General features: G+C 34.2%; 2 protein-coding genes and 1 pseudogene across 2 annotated transcripts; 2 read left to right on the forward strand and 1 right to left on the reverse strand.

The window, feature by feature from the left end:
- Positions 1-7,012: 7,012 nt before the first annotated feature.
- On the forward strand, positions 7,013-10,946 carry LOC121774119 (annotated as a pseudogene).
- A 3,557-nt stretch (positions 10,947-14,503) lies between these two features.
- Positions 14,504-17,699, reverse strand: LOC121774627 (protein LSD1-like). Its single transcript, XM_042171491.1, has 7 exons — positions 17,492-17,699; positions 17,014-17,127; positions 16,060-16,170; positions 15,796-15,938; positions 15,083-15,163; positions 14,927-14,998; positions 14,504-14,838 (listed from the first exon to the last, which is right to left on the reverse strand). The coding sequence occupies exons 2-7, from the start codon at positions 17,123-17,125 to the stop codon at positions 14,806-14,808; spliced, it is 552 nt and encodes a 183-aa protein (XP_042027425.1). The 5' UTR covers positions 17,126-17,127; positions 17,492-17,699; the 3' UTR covers positions 14,504-14,805.
- Positions 17,700-17,922: 223 nt separating this feature from the next.
- Positions 17,923-20,545, forward strand: LOC121774626 (gamma-soluble NSF attachment protein-like). Its single transcript, XM_042171490.1, has 9 exons — positions 17,923-18,050; positions 18,167-18,234; positions 18,388-18,472; positions 18,597-18,755; positions 19,024-19,161; positions 19,480-19,558; positions 19,832-19,911; positions 19,989-20,118; positions 20,271-20,545. Exons 1-9 carry the CDS (start codon positions 18,007-18,009, stop codon positions 20,370-20,372), a joined length of 885 nt encoding a protein of 294 aa, XP_042027424.1. The 5' UTR covers positions 17,923-18,006; the 3' UTR covers positions 20,373-20,545.
- The last annotated feature ends 250 nt before the right edge of the window (positions 20,546-20,795 follow it).

The following is a 20,795-nucleotide window of genomic DNA, read 5'->3' on the forward strand; positions in this document are numbered from 1 at the left end:
CATGCTCCTGTTCCCGCACATATGGTTGCTCCCGTCTGTCGAGGTACCACATATCCATCTTTTCTTCCAAACTTCTCCTTTATAAGCTAGAAGAACACATCCATTTTCTTCATTCGTATTTTCCACGTAATTGGCCTTCTCTTCAACTTTTGATTGTTCTCTGCACTCGGAAGCATAGTGCCCATATCTATGACAATTGTAAACTTTATTGAAGATTTATCGTACCTCGACTGTGGGGAACTCCTCCTCGTCCCTTATGGGAACTCATTTCTTTCTTCATTGTTCGGAAAATATCCTCGTCCACGTCCACGAGCATATCCTCGGCCACGACCACGATCTTGTCTTTGTCCGCGACCTCTTCCTTGTCGACCACCACCATTGCCCGAACTTTCTTCTTTCTCCTTTGAGCTCACTTGCAACTTTAAAAGTTGCTCCACAATTTCATGTTTCTTCTTTTGTTCTCCTCATATGCTTGTAGCGATCCCAATAGTGATCGATACTCATTTCCTCTAAATCTTTTGTTTCTTCAATTGTAACTACTATATGATCAAAATTAGGAGTTAGAGAACGTAATATTTTTTCCATGATTCTAACATCCTCCAAATTTTCACCCATTTCTTTTCATTTGATTTGACACCGCTAAGACTCTTGAAAAATAATCCGAAAATTGACTCGGACTCTTTCATATGCAAAGATTCAAATTCTCCTCTTAAAGTTTAGACACGTACCTTCTTCACTCTCTCTGCTCCAGTACATGAGATTTGGAGCTTTCCCCACCTTCTTTGGCAGTGCTTGCACTTGAAATCTTCTCAAAATCGTCGTCCCCTAGAGCTTGATAGATGAGATAGAGAGCCTTCTTGTCTCTCTTTCTCGCATCTCGCAATCTATCCCTTTGTTGTTGGATAGAGTGGTCTCATCTTGCGGCTCCTCATAGCCACTCTCCACGATCTCCCAAACGTCATGGCTCCCAATAACGCTTCATCTTAATACTCCAATTATCGAAACTGCTCTTATTGAGCATGGGGACTTGAAATGATGGCAAGTTAGCCATACTATAGGTAGGAACTTATGGCTCTGGTACCACTTGTTGGAATAATATAAAAATATGTTGGAGATTAATTTCTTGGAGGAAATATTTTGGAGAATAATTGTTTAGAATATATGAGAAATATTATTGATTGAATACTCTTTTTTATACACACTACACTTATATTTTTTTTGTGCTCACTTATACATCCTTCAGCAAAGGCCTTGCCTATATATAAGAAAATAAGTCGGTTATTCTACCGACATAAATTTTGCTAGAGTGTTCTAGCACTAGATTTTTTTTTTACCCTATTACAATATTTAATATGCCTAATTACTTTGACATGCTATACTAGGTCGGTGGAATGAGCTAGAGATGTCTAGCAAAATATCTATTCCTCTTTGTTTCTCTTGGCTCTTCTAGAAGGTGGAGACATCAATCAAGTTTATTTATTTCAACATATTCATCATTTTTAATTAAGAAAAACTAATTTTGACTTGTGTTTATTTCAGGAAAAATATTGATTTTATAGGGAACTAATTAAATGTGCATTATTGTAGAGTACATAATTGCCCGACATTCACATTTTTAGTATTTTTTTTGCTCCCATCAATTTTCAAGAAATGTCTCACGAATTAAATTGATTTTTTAAAAATGTAGACGTATACACTTACATCATACAGCACAAATGTACACACAAACGTGTATAGTATTTATATATATGTGTGTGTGTGGGTGTGTGACAATATACAGTGTGAAGTATTATGTACTAGCTAGTATACTTGAAAATTTGAAAATTTTATCGCAAGCACATCATCACCTCTTTATTTTTTGCAATTCACTTTCTCACATATAATGGTTAAATAAAAAATGAATTATATAATCCCAATTAATTAGGTAATTGTTTAGCTCTTTACTTAATGGTGAATTATTATTATTACATGACAAGGTCATGCGGTACTGAAGATTTGCTACCGAGTTCTGCAACAATTTAATTTTCGGCACATGGAGTGAGGTATTTAAGAATGATGCAATTGGTGGGTAAATTGTATTTTTAATCCGTTAGTATTACTTAAATATGAGAGTAAGTAGATTTACACAATTTAAGTCCCAAGTAATTATATAAAAACAATAATAAGTAAAAAGTAAAAACAAAAAAACTATATATAACAATATTTTATATGGATGTAAAAAGAGACTTGGAACTACTTCATGAAATCAGGTCACGGTCCTTGGGCTAAAAATTAACTGATTTAGCAATGTATCTGAATTGAAATTGAAAAATGATTGACTCAATGCAGAATATTTGAGTTTTAAATTAGTGTCAGTTCGATAGATAGTTGGTTCGGCCCGATCTAAAAACAGTGCAACTTCTCCAAAGTTCACCTTGATTGGTTTGAGAGAAGTTGTTGGCAAATGAAACAAAAATAACTACTATAATCATTTCCACATCGATATAAAGAAATAACTGAAATCAATATATAAGTTTCATTGACCATTTATCATATCACCAATCGATTTTATAATAGAAATCATATAGATTTATGGGTAATTTAGAACTAAGTAAAGACATATGTACTGCCATGTACTGCCAATTTTCAATTCTATCATTCACAAACTCAAAATTTAGTAATTCATCTGAAACTAAAATTATAATGAGGTTATTTATTTGAAAGATTTGTGGTGGTCCATCCCCAAAAACCCTAGTGTCACTTACATTTTCTAGTGATTTTGAATCATTGTATAATTTTGGGTAGAGACAGCACCTAACCCATGTTCGTGCATGAAACGAAATACCCACAAAAAACAATTTAAGACTGGGATTCTCTGCCACAGAATTTGTCCCCTAAAATATTTTATTTTTATTTTTATGAAACCTAATTAAAGCCAAAATAGAAGCATCCTTCCATGTGATCCGTAGTCATTATTTAATCCCTAGTTAATCTACTTATTTTTCTAGACCAGAAGTTAAACAATTAATTTTAACCTAATAGTGACAAAATTCTACCCCTCGATGCTTACAAATTAATGATTATTAGACTATACTATTATATATAATCCGATTAAATTAGATTATTAAGTCACATTTAATTAATTATTAGCGACTCCTCAATAAATAATGATAAAGTAGATGATTGGTTAACATCAAAAGAATATTAGATATATTTTCTTATGAGAAATTAAATTGATGGGAGTTGGGACATAGGAGTAACATTTTGAAAGATATTAGCACTAACTTAGTGTGTTGATTGATTGGAAGATAGATGAAGAATTTTTAAGTAATTCTGAATTGAATGGATTTGGCAATCACTATTTTTTTTTATCTCAAATCTAGATGAATCATACTTCCCCATTTCTTCAATCCTAAACATTGATAATAATAATAATAATAATAATAATAATAATTTATTTTAATTATAACAACAAATAATAAACAACGTACATGGTTGTGATAGTTGTGACTTCTACAATAATTGTGACTTCATTCCAGTTAAGCATGAATAGAGCAGTTGCAGTTTATTAATTTAATAGTTCAACTAGAAATTTAGTTTAATACACTTTTTAATTGTGATTAATTTCCATGCAAACGAAGGTTAAATAATTATTTTTGAGGTTGTTGAAGTAAGGTCAGACGCATGTTGGTAATTTCGAGAGGATAAGGACCAACAATTAAGTACTATAAATGAAGAGATTAAAATGACAATAAAAATCTAAATTTCATGAAAATAAAACTAGTTGATCAAAATTTTTAATGAATGATCTAATCGATGATGGTGGAAAAAATAAATTAGTGACCATTGCCTAGTATTATTAATCTATAGTGAATTAGTTGTACGAGACCAATTATCAACTATTCAATGCGAATATTTTTATCATCCCATAATTTTTTAGAAAACTTCAATTAATGCAAAGTTAATACAAAGTAATTTTTAAATAAAAGTATATAGTAGTACTATTATATAGTCCCAAGGATTCTGTGACGATGCGTATGTATTAACAAATACTCCACTACTATGATATAGCAACTTTACTTCCATGTCAATTAAAAAAGAATAAATTTTTGCCATTATTTTAGGGATTAATTCGAGAACCCAAGCCCCTTTATGTAGATTACAATGAAGAAAGCAAAGGTCATATCTAATCAGAATAATAATAAAATACAAAGAAACAAATTAATACCAATTAATTAATTAGTTCCATCAGCACCAAATTAAATTAGCGTTGTTAAGATAGGAGAACATGACCTAAATGTTTTGTAGTTTTAATTTATTAAAATAAATAAATATAAAAATTTACATGAGTATGTCTTTATTTTTTATTCATTTGTAAATTTCCTGATTTTGGACCCCTTAATATTCTTAGAATCTGAGATGGCTTGTGAACAAATATAATTGGGTTTTGTAAGCAGAAGGATGACATTTGGGTTTAGAAGAAAAGTGGGTTTTTGGATCAATTAATCCATTTAAATTATAATTCAAAAGGGAACTTTTTAGATACAATAAATACACTGTTACATACATTCACACGAATCTCAAGTTTCAATGAATCAAATAAACAATTATTACAGAATAAAGTTTAAATGTTAATCATGCCCAAGATTTAAAAAATAACTTCAAGAACCCATTGAATTTGTGGAGTAATAACATAAAAATGACTGCTTATCTAAAGTAGCAACTGAATCTAATAAAAATATAATTCAGATCATATATATATGTAAAATGATTCCTCAATTTATTTGACATACTACTATATACCTTTCTAGTACAAACTAAATAAAGTCACTCATTCGATCAAATTCCAAGAAATTAAAGAGACATCATTTCAAGACGTGCTTGACTCCCATTACGCCACTCGATTCAACAAATTCATCTATCGAATTAGTGCCACCAAGTGGCATACAGGGAGCCAGGCACATCCAATTACTCTCTTGACAGACATCATTTCAAGACGTGCTTGACTCCCGTTACGCCACTCGATTCAACAAATTCGTCTATCGAATTAGTGCTACCAAGTGGCATACAGGGAGCCAGGCACATCGAACTCTCTTGACATCCACATTCACTACATATGTATTCATTTTTCAAAGTTATAAATATGTACTCTAATCATACACACAATTACAAATCCAAACAATGACAACAATAATAACAATAAAAAATGATTTTAACATGTTTGGCTCCTTGCACGTCACTCGACTTGACTGGTCCATCAAGTGGATTAGTGTTGTTGATGCTATGCAGGAAGTCAGACATGTCTCATTGTTCTTATCTCACCTTCTATATGTAGAGTGTGGATTCCCCAACATAGAAAAAAAATGTCAATTCTACTACCATCAAATGCTTATAAGCTAACATAAGAGCTAATTATAAGTATGAAAATAGCAGTTTGTGTATATTTGTGAAACTACAAATAGAATAGAATGTACTATCACTATGTTATTGAGAATGATGAAATGATGGTAGAGGGGAAAGTGGTTTATATAGATATTTTCGTACTTACCTGTAATTATTATAGAGAATCAAACAAATTAATAAAAATCCCCATAATTAAATGCATTTTACCTGTTTATATTTTCTAATTTCCCATTTTGTTATATAGGAGTATGTATATAATTAACTCATTTGATGCAAATAATATAGTCTAAAAAATTGATCTTGACATATACAATATAGAATATTGTAATTAACCACCATTCATTATATTGCTCATGATTACCTTTGTTTAGAACTTCTAAATCCTAGTTCTAAAACAGTTTAAAATAAATTAAATATAATAAAAATATGATAAATTCAAAATCATTCAATATAGAAATTAAAATCTAGAAGATTCTCTGAAAGATATGAATATATGCACATATATCATGGTCAAAAATAGGAGTACTATTAAAATAGGATTGTAATAATATATAATATTCTTACAAGATTAAATCGCATTAATTTTAGTGGGATTGGAACGAAAACTTTCTAATATGTCCTCATAATATTTTATGAAATATGAGAACAAAATTCGATTTTGGCGTTTAAGCTTTAAATTGGTTTATAAAGTGTACATTTATCATAAATTCAATTATACTTAAATACTACTATACTTATATGCACTTAAAAAATCAAAACTAAAGTCCTAATTAATAAAAGATTATTACATAATTATAAGAAAAAATACAACATATCTAAAAAATGGAACACGTAGAATGGAATCAAATGAAATCGACGGCTGTTTGTGATGTAAGGAAAAGGCGATGGAATCGATCGCCCCCAACTCGACCTGAATTCGCAATCATTTAATAAATCCTACTCTAGTTAAGAGATATTATTCGTTTAATAAATCCTCCATTTAAATTAATAAACTAATAACCATAAGGTCGTTCAAATGAAAATAAAATATTAATCGAATAATTATCTTAATATTTGCAAACAATAAAAGATCCAAAATTAAATTTAAACACCAAATTATTAAACTTTCATCAATTTTGAACGCATAAACTATTTACTCCTAAATAGATGTTAAAAAAAATTAATTTTCTTTTCTCATATAATTATTTATCTTAATTAAAAATAAAGAGAAATTCCCCTAACCAAAAAAACCGCGTGAAATTCAAAAAAACAGAAAACTTACAACTGTTTACTCCACCGGCGGTGATGCTCCGCCGTCAAAATCTCGACGTGACGGAGAAGCTCCGATACAGGTTTCCTTCACGCCTCTTTTTTCCCGTTGAGTTATCTATCGTATTTAAAGTTTGGAAAGTTGACAGTAAGCATTGTTTTCTGGAGTAATTTTCCGATTTGAACTTTGGGAATAGGGTTTTTTTTTGTTTGTAATTTGATTACCTGTTTTTTGGCTCAATTGAATTCTTCTGCCGAATGATCCTTCAATAGTCCAACAATGGCGGATTTCACAATGTTGTGCTATACAAGGCTTCGGTCTCTTTCTCAAATCATCCGTCACCTTTTTTCACACAACTCAATCACGAATTGGAGGGTGATTCCTGCTGCAAACATGAAGACCTCTGCCGCTTATAATGCAGTGGACTCAAATCAGAGGGTAAACCACCTCTCAGCTTCCATTTAGTTTTAGTTTGTGGCTGTGGATTTATTGATTGAGTTATTGTATGATTATATAAGTATTGAATGGTGTTTGTTTAGGCAATGATCATGAATGCTTATGGTGTGTGAAAATTGAATGAATGTGTGATGGAAAGTATGTTTATGGGTGGCGTGGGGATGAGATCAACGGATTCGAGGGATGCTGACAAATTACAGACCATAATGTTGCGTAGTAGTGTAGTTTTCGTATGGTATGTGAATAACGGAAAGTGCCTAATATGTGATGATGTATGTGGTGATGTCAGCTACTGAAATTATAGGTGAAGATGCTTATTTTCAGCTGTAATGAAGCGAATAAAGCCAGGATTTCGATGATGCCTTTTCAACTGATCTAATTTGGATTCTTTTCCTATACAGTGATGATATTACATGTATGGAAAGATCGGTGCCTTAAATACGTGTTACTCTTGCTTTATAGTCATTTTTACATTGCAATGGTATGAAATTATGGCTATTTCACACATAGGCAAGTCATTATGCTGTAATTATAATGAGTGGCCTCTGTGATTTGGGAGCCGTAATGTTAAGTTAGGAATGAATTAAGAGTTTAATATGATTATTTTGGACATAGTTGGTATTGTGAAGTCATTATTCCTCACACTGCAGGAAGCATATTATCGTGGTCGTGATGACCCATTCTTTGATGGGATGCGAAGAGGTGAAGCAGCACTAGTCAGGAAGGGCAGTGCAATTGACTTTCAAGGAAATTTGGCAACGGAGATCAGTTATAGATCAGCCTCAGATGTTGGAGATCATAAATCAAGAAATATCATTGATGCTATAACTGAAGAAGCTTATGATAGTCCTAAAAACTCACCTTTGGACATAGTTCTAGAACCTATTGGCAGGACATCATCCGGGAGGTGGTCAAAGACTTCCTCGCCGCTAGTAGTTGCTCGGTCAGATGCGAATATCAACCTCGATGAACTGAACGAACCATTAGCAATTTCTAGTCCAGATTCCACAGAAGGAAAGGAGTTAGCCATTCAAGTTAGCGCTACGAGCCTTTGTCGAAACATCATATCAAGTGACAAGTGGCAAACAGATATTTCTAATGTTCCTCTTCCTCCATCTGCAGCATTGTTTTATCAAGGGCCTTCGCTGCTAAGGGGAGTTACTGTATCATGTGCAAGTATTCACAAGTTAAACGCTTACCTGAAGGCTAAGAGAGATGTCGTCAATGCTGGTGTTCCTGGGATGTTCCTACATGCTGTGATTAGGCCAGATGGTGCAGGTAATTTCAGTTATATTTGCTAGCAAAACCTTGAGGGGGGTGATTCACTTTTCAGATTGATAAGATAGAGAGATTGAGTTTCTCCAATACCCCTTTTTCAATGGGATATAAATCAAACCAAATTAGCTCGAATGATAGGAGTTATCAAGGGCCTTGGGATATCTCATCCTTCAAATAAACAAGGGATTAGCCTATACTATTTTTTATATATCTATACTAATAAGGTGCATTTTGTCAGATGTGGGATCGGTGGCTTCGACCATCATGTATGCTTTTCATGTTGACGAGACTATCAAAAGCAAAACACTTTTTCACCGTTCCTGTAATTAATATGAAGAGGGCCGACTTAGACACACATGTTAATGTTCGGTGGCTTCTTAATTCATGCCATATTGATCTGTCATCTTTAATTTTCATTGATGAGGTACTTACCATTTCAGTATTCCAAACCTAGAAACTGGCTCATTTCTGGTCTCCGTGATGTCGTAATACTCACTGATTTCCTTCCTTCCATATGAAATTGTACAGATTGACCTGGCCTATTACGATCTATTTGGGAGTCTCAAACTGGTTTTGGTTTGTTGTGGTAAGATCCCGTCTGAACAAGAGGTAAAGAGTTTTTATTCCTAGTTGCTTGTTTTGCTACCAACCTCATCAAGATGAAGATATTTTCTTGCTAATTGGGACAGGCACTGAGAGATTCAATAGTTGAAGTGTTCCACTGTGAAAAGGTACTGCGATGGTTCCATCTTAATACTCTTAACATCTAGCTAAAAATTTATTTTACATTATTCAACCTTCTATGCAGTCTGATGCATTTTCTTGGGTTCATACGGTCACTGAGCGAGAGGTATGTACGATACAAACTAGATTTGGCCTTTTGCTTCCATTCCTCTAATATATAAGAAAATGGTTACAATCATCCTTTTTTTACTTTCATTTCAGGATGTATCATGCTGTACTGGAATTGCTGAAAATTTTGGCAACGACTTCCCCTGAGATACTGAGCGGGCAAGGATTCAGTAGACTTCTGGTACAAATTCACAAATTATAAGTTGCACAGTTCCATGTTATATTTTCATGATGCTGCAGTTATCGTGCTGGCATTATTATCCAGAACTTGGGACAATATGCCTCTTATTTTCCTTTCCTTTTCATAAATATATTTGTAGTGACAGTTCATGAAAGAAAACAGGAAACACAATTGCACTTTTTCATAAATATGTACAATGTAATTTATCTTCTCCAATTTGCAGTTAGCAGGCATCCTTATGGACACTGAAAATTTATCAAGCCCATATTGTACCTCGAAAGATAAATACATGGCGACCTTGTTGATTAATGGAGCGGGCCGATTTGGGATTCAACGGGCTTTACCAATTACGTGAGACAGATTGACAGAACATTCTCGGGCCTCTAATTCTTGTATTTCAAATCAGTTTAGTACTATGGACTCAGCTTTGTTTTTATTGCCCTGTTTCAGTGAAACACACAACTCATGGTTCATATGATCTTAAATTGGGGGATATCTTACAGAAGGAATTCAAGAAATGGACCATATCAGGTTTTGCATGCTGTCTTTTTAATTGCTGATTTCAATTCTACCTATTCTCGTGTGTAGCTTATTTCTTTCGAAAATTTTCAAATTGGAAAGCCCGATTCATTTGTTTCTGACATCACCAATTTGCATTGGTATTGCAATCTGTTGAAACAGGTAAATCGGATACTATAAGTTCGAGGCTGGGACCCAATATCGGGATGAGTTCAATCGGGATGTCAGTTGCCCAACTGCTGTCTCATGATTCAGCTTCAGTTCAGGGAATCATACATTTTCAAAGTAATTATGACATCTATTTTCTTTAATCTTGATTCATAAAACCTTTTACATGGAAATGTTGTTCTTCAGTTTTTGCTCCGATTCATCGTCCATGCATCACGCATGCTGCATTACTCTTCACTACTGAAACTCTTGTTTTGAAACGCAGAATTGGAGAAAGCTCAGCTTACTGATGGTGGTCTCTGGCTACTATGATCCTCAGAAGAGATTCAAGGTTAGAACAATCATCAGTGGTTTATAATTATGAATAAGTATACGTATGGAGACCTTCAACAACACATCATATCTAATTATTTTCTTGATCATGCTAACATTAGAGGGAAATTCTGGTTTCTGCTGAATCTTCCGAGCTCATGAAGAATCTGCTCATGTTCTTGAATTCAAGCGAAGCCCAGCTTCCACTCAGACCTCTAAACCAATCAGGTCAGTTAGTTGTTCCTATCATTTGAGTCCCATGAACTATGCTGTTATAGCTTCTGCAAGGATATCGAGCTAGATTGTTCGTTCATGCAGGTCTACGAGGTGAGATGAGAGTGTTTGAGATCAACAAAGTCACCTCGAGGAGGACCATCGAACGCCTCCTGGAAGATTTTGCGTCCACCTCTCCTTAAGAGTCCATTTCACAGCCTTTCCTAATTAAAATTTGAAATGTATACATATATGTGTGCATCTTGATCACATTTGTAGTTTACCAGCTTGAATAATGATGTGAAACTTGAATTCTCGAGTTTCTGATTGAGTGAGTTTTAGTGGTGACATCAAGTGGGAGAAATTTACCTTTACATCATGTTGATTATTGTTTTTAGGTGTGAAGACAATAGAAGCATCTTTATATAAGAAGATCTATAATTTTTAAAATTACACTAAGATTCAGAATTGTTTAGTAAATTATTAATCAAAATAATAATAATAATAATAATAATAGTAGATTTTCTTAGTAGGTTGATAACATAAAAATGACAATAATAAATATCAACATAATAGTAAATTTTGAAATGCTTTAGAACTATGAATTTGCATTTACTAGTAGTTAGCCTAATTTAAATTGATATTTGTTGTCTTCTTTTTGTACAGTGATTTCACCTAAAATTCCATTCCAATGAATTTGTGTATTTCCTAATTTTGTACTAGTATGTTATAAGCTATATATGGACTATGGAGTCATTTAGTTTTCTAGGGTGCAATTAAATTAGGATTTATTTACTTGTAAATACACCAACTTTTAATATTTTCTAGTTTTGCTTTTTACCAATAATCTCGATCAAATTTTATATGTATTACGCATGACATATTAGTATCATTTACCTGGCAAAAACAATATGATGGCCTAACTTGTGTATAAATACATGAACTTTCGATATTTTATAATATTTCACAACTTTGATTTTTTCCGAATCTAAATAAATGAACTTCAAAATTTCCTGATATTCCCTCGACTTTTAATTTCGATCAAATTATTTTTTTGCGAATTGCTTCAGTTTATCTCTTTTTTTAAGTTGCATTGATTAATGTTTTATCGATAACAAATCTTTTGTAAATTACACTATATTATGTCTAATGTCTTCAATGAAATGACTAGTTTTATGAATTTTTTTCCCTTTCAAATTGCATATAATTTTGTGCTTTTATTATCTCCTTCGTAAAAGAATTGCGATTTGTGTGCTCATACTATCATACACATAAATTAAATACAATCACATAAGTCTTCTAATTTGAATACGGCTTAATCTAAAACTCATCTCTCTATTAAGTCACATATGCTTGTAATACTCACACCGAGTTTAAAAACCAGAAAAATTTAAAATTCTAGAAAACTCAAGAATATCTTAAAAGTTTGTGTATTTACAAATAGAGTGAACTACGTCAAAAGTCCCTAACGTTTCCAGAAGTTGCGTTGCAGGCCCCTAACAAAAAAAAATATCGCCAGATAACCCTAACCTTAAAGGTAATCACATATCGTATTTTTCGTGACTATATTGCCCTTTAGCCCTAAAAGGGCATTTCGGTCAGTTCCATGAATTATCTGACGTTGGCCTAACCTACATGATGGCACTTTTACTGTGCCTGACACAGTGATGATTGGTTTCACACTATTCACATTAATTTATAGCAATAATCAGATTAGCTTTTGATAATCCTATTATAAATAACTAATTCATGTCACTATTATAAATAACTAAGTTCATGTCACTAAATTTACATGATTTGCATGATGGCTGAATAAAAATAATACTAGCTAAGAACTAATCAAAATAATGGAAAAATGTATTTTTTTTATACGAATGAGTAGATTCAATTCTTCCCCAATAAATTGTCTATCACAGTACCTCACATCAATTCAACAAAGTAGCATCAAAACATTAATAAATAAATAAAAAACAAAAAGCTTCAAAAGAGGGGAGAAATCTAGCATCAAAATTACAAGTTTTTCCTTCTGATTTTTCCCTTGCTGTGGAATTTGGAACTCTGGCAATCTTAATCTTCTTCTTGAGCTTCTTTCCAATAGGTTTGAGGAAATTTTGAATTAAAAGAGAAGAACCACATTAAGAGAAACTAAATTAAAAAACTGATGACTGATAAGAGGAAAGAAATCGTACAGCAGGTGAGCAAGAGGAAAGAGGAAAAATAGAAAACTAGGGAAAGAAGGAAATAAAAAAGAAAAAGAAATTACCTTTAAGTCAGAGATGTCAAAATGGCTACAGTGTATGTCCCAGATTTAAAGGTAAGTTTACTAAAAAGTCCCTGAAGGTATTTGGGCATTTTGGTCTGAAAAATGGCTATAAATATATGATATGTGATTACCTTTAAGGTTAGGGTTATGTGACGATATTTTTTTTTTGTTAGTGGCCTGCAACGCAACTTCTGAAAACGTTAGGGACTTTTGACGTAGTTCACTCTTACAAATAAATTACTACCATACATCCTTGAAAATGACTTCATTTTTTGCCATGTTGGGTCTTCAATTTATATCAAATTTAATTTTTGACACAAATATAAAAAAAGGCTAAAATATCCCTTAAATTAATACGAATTCTTTATTCTTGAAATCCGATTTGATGTTTAGCGGGAGTGTCAGTTACTACTTTGTAAGTTAGTTAAAACATTACTATAAATCAACCCCTCTCTTCTCATCTCTCCCTAACTGAAATTCTTGAAATCATACTCAAAATGGCAATTTCCCTCTCCCTCTCTCTCATCCTTTTGGCAGCTCTCGCCGCCGCCACCCTCCGGCGGCGGCGGCGCGGGGAGATCTTGCGGTGGGATTCATTTTCTTGTTTTTGTGTGTTGTTTCTTTGAGATTTTTTCACGCAGTGAATGTGTTTTTTTAGTGATCTTGATTTTGTAAGTTTTACTGTGATTTGAATGAATTTGATGGCCACATTTCACATTTTCTTGGTTTTGTTGTGTTGTTCTTAGATGTGATATCTTATCAAGATCGGCAATTTCTCATTTGCTTTAGCTCAATGAATTGGATCATCAATTTCATATTTTCTTGAATTGTTATGTTTTTTTAAGATATAGTGTCAAAGATCAGCATTTTTTCAACATGTGATCTAAAATTTAAGTACAGGGATGGATATAGAGAGAGATTACAATAGTTAGGGCCAAAAATTAAACGTTATCTAATTCATACAAAAAACACATTTTGCAACAATGATACAATTGACACATTACTTGCATTAGAGAGAGAGAAATGAAAATAACTACTACGTCCAAATGATCAAATTCACCATTGATATTGTAAGTGACAAAATGAAAAAAAAAACATAGTTTCTAAGTGTAAAAGTATTTCAAGTAAACTAAAACCTTAGTCCAAAGACCTATAATGCAATTTATTTTTTTTAGGTATTGCAAATATTCACCAAATATCAAATTTGCAGTTCACTTCATTCAAAAAATTATTGACCAAAAATTATCGAAAACTACCAAACAAATGATAGGCACTTTAAAAAAATATAACAAAATGAAATGTTCGCTTCTCGTGGAATTCGAACTATAGTGCTACGTTCATCCTGCAACGAGATTTCAGACCACAGCTTCCCTATGGCGCCATCCGACATTTGAGATCGTGACACGGAAGAAGATTTCGGTGCAAAAAAAGCTGAAATACATCTACCAGTGATCTTCGTATCGAAGAGTTGAAATTGATTCTTCGTACTTTCTTTGAATATTCGTTCTCATTCGAACCTCTCCCTATGTGTGTGTGTGTGTGTGTGTGTGTGTGTGTGTGTGTGTGTGTGTCAATACCATACTGATGAGGTTTCAAAGGCAAAACCAATTCATAAATGGAAGCCATAGCATTACACATAAACTAACTTTGTCTTTTCAACTATATTTCATGACATTGGGTTACGGTAGATTACATATCTTGAGTAGCATAACAGCAACAAGAAACAAAATGACAAACAAAACTTTTACAAAATGACAAAAAATACAAAAAAAATAAAAAGCCAAGCTCCTCTTAGTCCTATACAAACAATGCTAGATAATTCATATATCACTACAGCCAGAAAATATGCACATCATATCTCTACCCTTGAAGCAGACAAGGATCAGAAATAGCCATTCACAACAGAATATCTGTCTTGTTTCCATTGCATTCCTAAGTTGTCACACCAACAACCACATTGTTCACCTGTGATGATGATGATGATAAATCGAATCAGTGTCTATCTATTGCGATCAAGACAAATCGAAAGAGTGGCTAGTGTCGAGCAACTCACCAGCTTGCCGCTTTCATCAACAGTCATGGGATTATGCACCACCACTGTTTGATTATGAGACTGGGATGGTGCCTGCAACAGAAGAAGAAAGTGATTATTGGCGTGCGGAAAATATGATTTTCTTACCGGGGGGAGTGTGAGGAGAAACTAACTAACCAAGTAAGTAGGTGGTGGTGATGCAGATGTTGCGATCCCTCCATTTCTATGAACAGGAATAGGGACCCTTGTGTCGCCATTCTACATGTGAGGAGATATATCGTTATATTAACATACATTTTGTAGCATGATTCAAGACCACCTTATTATTTGCAGTATCATACTTGTGAACCATTGCAAGCGGGTATTGTAACGTGTTATACGCATAAGAAACTCATATACACCAAGGAAAAGAATGACATTCCCAAATGATATATCCTAATCATTTTCGTAATTGGCATTTCCTCATCATTTTCTCAAAGCATACACACTTACCGAAGACGGAGAAAGAAGGAGCTCCTCATACCCAGTATATTCCTTCTCACATTCTTTAGTGAACGTCTAACTAATGAAAAATCGTAAAAAATTTGGCAAGATCAAATCATAAGTCATAACCACTACCAGATAGTAAGAAACCTATGGGGTTCAAGTATTCTAACATTTCTTGTATGTTTTCCTAGATTGCGCAGTAGTTAAGCTTGTAATTAATAAAACAAGCCAGCGTGTATCTAAAGATCAGAGAGATAGCATATTTCCTCTTGTCAAGCTAACTCCGGCAAAGGCTACTAGCAGAAAACTGGTTGCATCAGTCCTTACTCTTATTTGCAATATTTTTTAAATTCAAAGATGCGTGTGAGTGAGAGAAAACGCAAGAGTGAAAGCACAGTACTGACATTAACATTTGTTATGAAATGGCAAACTGCACATTTAACTGATGGAGCTCCAGCTGGATACATGAGCATGGTATGGCAGTTTCCGCAGTTGACATGAGCAATATTATTAGAAGCTGGTGGAGGTGCCTGTGGTGCTGCTAGCGCTGCAAATTGATCATTGAGCAACAATTAGATGAAGATGAAGAATAAATGCCAAGGATCCAAATAAGAAGCCCTCTGAAAATGGCAAGCACCATATACAGTCATGATCCATCAAATTCATACCAGGTACGAGGTTCACCGTGTGGCAGCAAGAGCATCTAACACTGGCAGCCCCTCGAGCATGCATAAGTAGTGTACGGCATCCTCCACATATCAGTTGAGCCATTTCCATCCCTGCATATAGAAATAAAACATTAGTAAAATTGTAAGTAATTAATGGCATAGAGACATAATAGGAGGCACATGGACACAAAGAAACAAGTTTGCTTTCAGTTACCAAAAAAAAGAGAAATAACAAGCACCTCAATATGTGCCTTCTCTCTAAGTGACAGGAAATTACTGCCACAATTCCTATATTCACTCTAAAAAAAGTAAATTTTACATCGCCTAGGAGATGTTGGATATTGTATCCAAACAGGATTTTTTACTGCAAAAATGATAGAGGCGTTTACGATATTTACTAGCGTGTGCACTCGATTAAGGTAAAAATATGAAAACCTCTCCTGGTTATAAGCATTCAGACAGGATAAAATAGCCTTTTGGCTGGAGACGGGAATTTTTTCTAATCTTCAATTGCAAATCCTTCTATATACCTCTTTTCTCAATCAAAGATACTCATCTAATGACATCGTCAACTACCACAGAAGAATAAGACAATGCGGAAGGAAGTGGCATGCCATCACCAAAAATAGACCTACAAAACTGAGAAGGTACACAGGACGAATCCAGTAGCTATAGGAAATAATTACATAAACAACCAAAACATTAGCAATGTTGGCCCTAATTGGGTATATCACCATTTGCAAAGTAGAAATGCTCGTATATTGGGCAATCCAGTTATCGATAAACCAAAAAAAATTCTAATTGATAGTATTAGAATTAGACCCACTCTTGAAGATTAAGAGAAATAAGCAAACTACAACTGGAAATTCAGCTGAAAAATATTGAGCACATGGAGGATATTGCAACGAAATTCGAGCAGTACAGTGCATGAATGATGAGTTTTAAAAGATTTACCAGCAGGAGGCACAGCCGTGATCACATTACATATTGCACAACAAACATTAGTAGCTCCTCTGGGGTAAAGAAGCACCGTTCTACACCCGGTGCAAACTATCTGGCTCTGCATATCTACAAAATCCAAGCTTATCTAGAGTTTCAGATACAGGCTAATCGATCCAATTTCAGCTAAACAGCACAATTTAATTTAGAGTTGTAACATTCATCGAAAATTACAATAAGCCAACACAAAACAGACTGAGAAAAATCATATTTTGTCGGTTGAAATCCACGAAACAACAAATTTGAAACAAAATCAATCTACATTACCACATATCATAAATCAATTTGACGCAAACATAAAATAGCCTCAAATTAAAGGATCAGGAGCCAGATCTCGGAATCGCGAAATCGTGAACAATTTGATAACTTAACAATTTGATAATACGAAAATTGAATAAAAAACAGAAGATCGAGCTATGACGATGAATCTTACCAGCGAAGAATTGGATGAATTTCTATCACAATAGAGATATGATTACGCGGAATCGGTGAGAATCTGACTGTAGAAATCAAATAAACAAACGAATGCAGCTAGATCTTATGAGATTGGATTGGATTACACACAATTTTGTTCTTCTCCAATCTCCGTTGAAAACTTTACAATAAGGGAAGCTGACTTTCTGATGAATTCCAAAGGAGGAAGAAGACTATAAAAAAATTATTTTCTCGGGTTTATTTTTATTTTTATTATTAATATTATCAATTTAATAATATTAGTCTTAGCATCATATGGTTATTTTCTAATAAATCAATGTATTAAAATAATATATTAATATCCACGACAGTAATTTTGGTTGGAACTGTAGCAAATTGGAGAGAAAAGCACAGTACAGGACCCAGATCCGAAATGAAAAGGAGATTCCCGGGTCGGGATAAATAGAAAGGCAGATAACCCGAATAACTCGATCCACCATAGGTGACTTCGGGAGCTCCAAATTTCGATCAGCGATGGCTTCCGATCCAGACAAATTGATGGCCAAAGCAGATAAAATGTGAAATTCGCTATCGCTATTCTGTCTCTCATTGTTAGTTTCTTAAATCTGTTCATCTAGTTATGAGTAATCTCAAAAATCGCCGTTTTTTGGTGGAAATATTTACCAATTTGCAGGACAAAACTCAGTTTGACGAGATGGAATGCTGATTGGAGGAATGCAACAGCTTTGTATGAACAGGCTGGTACGATTATGCTCGATTTTGTTTTAATAAAAAATTTGAAGTGTGAGCTGAGGATTGAGAGGAATCAGCTAAGAAGTGATGTTTGAAGTTAAATTATCCACGGTTTTGGATCGAAATAGATGAATTGATTGTATTTAATTCCTGCTATGGCAGGAAATGCTTATAGGCTTGCTAGAAAGTTTGAGCAAGCTAAGGAAGCGTTTGAAAAGGCTTCGAAGGGGCACGAGATGCTAGCTTCGTATGTTTATTCGATTTCGATCTATTTTTCTGCTGATGGAACTATTTGATTATGTGAAGTAGATTTGGAATTTGATCGGTTTCGTTACACGCTAATGATGAGGTGGTCTTGATGAATGAACCAGGCCTTGGGATGCTGCAAAACATATGGAGACTGCTGGAGCTCTTGCAAAGGACGTAGGAAACTGGAACGAAGTGTCTGACTTCTATAGACGCGCGTCTGAGTTGTACATCGAGTGTGGAAGGGTACAACCTGCGTCGGATGCGCTTGCAAAAGGGGCTCGGTATGAATTTGTTTTGTATTTGAGATTCATTTAAATCCACTATTGGTAGTCCTCATTGCATAGATGGTTTTTGTGATCTGTTTAGGAAGTTATAAATTGGATACAGAAGGATTGAATTCTGGTTTGGTGATTAACTAACTGCTTGAAATAATTGAAGTTAACATGTTTTTTCTTTTATGCTAATTCTGTAATGTTTTTCGATGAATTGTCTTTCCATTACCTCAATGATATCCTGATGGTTTCATGAACATGCTGTGTTCACTTAAAGTGCTTTAGAAGATGCGATGCCTGAGGGAGCTATCCAGCTTTACACTGATGCTTGTACTGTTCTTGAAGAGGATGGGAAGGAGCAAATGGCGTTTGATCTCTATCGTGCTGCTACAAATGTTTATATCAAACTTGAGAAGTAAGCTCGCTTCCCTTTATTGATCATGGATGACTTAGAACTTATTAGTTTTTTGAGTGTGCAATGTATAAACTAGTGCTCTATCAAATCTTTAGTTGCTTCGTTGGGAATGTGTCTTAACAGCCAGCTTACTCGAAGTATGCCTCATAAATATTACTAGCATGAGACTATGAGGTTATTCATCATTTCATCTAGTAAAATGGTTCTGTTTATTCTTAGTCCATTATGTATGTTTGTCCATGAAAATTGAAACTCTTTTCCAGATGTTGCCCTTTCACAGATCATGAAATGATATTTTTCTGATTTTCTTGCCAATAGGTACACGGACGCTGCAACTTTTCTTCTAAGATTAGCCTTAGCAGCTGACAAATGCAATGCTACACATAGCCAGTGCAAGGTGCAGAAATCTCCCACTATTTACTGTTTTCATCCCTCTGTAAACATGGAAAATAGACTTCATCTCTTTTAACAATGAATACACCCTCCATCCTCGTTGAGAGGAGACAAGAACTTACTATAACTGCGTGAAACATATTGGACATTCTCTGGCAGTGGCTCCTATTGTCTGCCTCAGTGGTGTGGTTTTTACAATGAGTTTGAAACTAATTCTCTGTCGTGCCAAACTGAAATTTACGTGCTCTGTACTGATATAACCTGTTGTGATTTGTAGGCTTATCTTAGTGCAATTATTGTGTATCTATACGCACATGACTTCGAGCAAGCAGAGAAATGCTACAATGATTGTTGCCAGTAAGTTGGATAGCCTTTGCCTCCATCTTTTGTTGGTTATTCTTGTGCTTGTATGAAAAATATTGCTTCTTTGGCAGAGTTGATGCATTCATGAACAGTGATCAGAATCGTGCTGCATCTCGACTTATGTCTGCATATACTGATGGAGATGTTGAGGAAATCAAACGAGCAGCTCAGTCAAATATTGTTTCCAACCTTGACCATGTAGTAAGTCTGTCGATCCATTCTCAAGTCTCAACCTAATGCTGTTGCTTCATCATATCATCACGGATTCTCTTCTCACCTTTTCCTTCCTTTAACACTGCATTCCAAAATATACCGTGTGTCCAAGATGATACAAGATGACTATCTTCTTGCAGATCATCAAGATTGCAAGGAAACTGCCCACCGGAGATGTCTCTGGGTTCAAGAGGGGTGCTATAGAAACGGAAGATCTGTTGGATGAAGACGATCTCACTTAAAAATCGTGCTACTGAAATGAAAACGAATTTGCTACAACATATCTCTAATAGATTTATCCACAGTTTACATCCCCCATTTCATGTCGTTGTGACTTTTGCAAATTTTACTGGAGAGTTTGCCGTGTGAATATATTTATTTTCCATTTTAAACACATCAGAGCTTATTTCTTGCATTTGACTACTGTGGTTTAATATTTTCTAATTTAGTCATGTTTCATGAAGGTGAAACAGGTTCAAGTTGCTTCAAACTGAATCGGACGTTTCATCTCGATGCTGCTCAGTTCTGGTCGATTTTGACCGAAACTGCCCATCGCGTCCCTTGAGGATAACTTGAGTGAATCTATCCACATTTTTGGTTGTTTGATTGCTCAAGATTAACTTGTCTCGACTCGAGATTAATTTTTATACCGGAGAAGATGAAGA

This window comes from Salvia splendens, chromosome 17 (genome assembly GCF_004379255.2).
Source record: "Salvia splendens isolate huo1 chromosome 17, SspV2, whole genome shotgun sequence".
NCBI classification, from domain to species: Eukaryota; Viridiplantae; Streptophyta; class Magnoliopsida; order Lamiales; family Lamiaceae; genus Salvia; species Salvia splendens.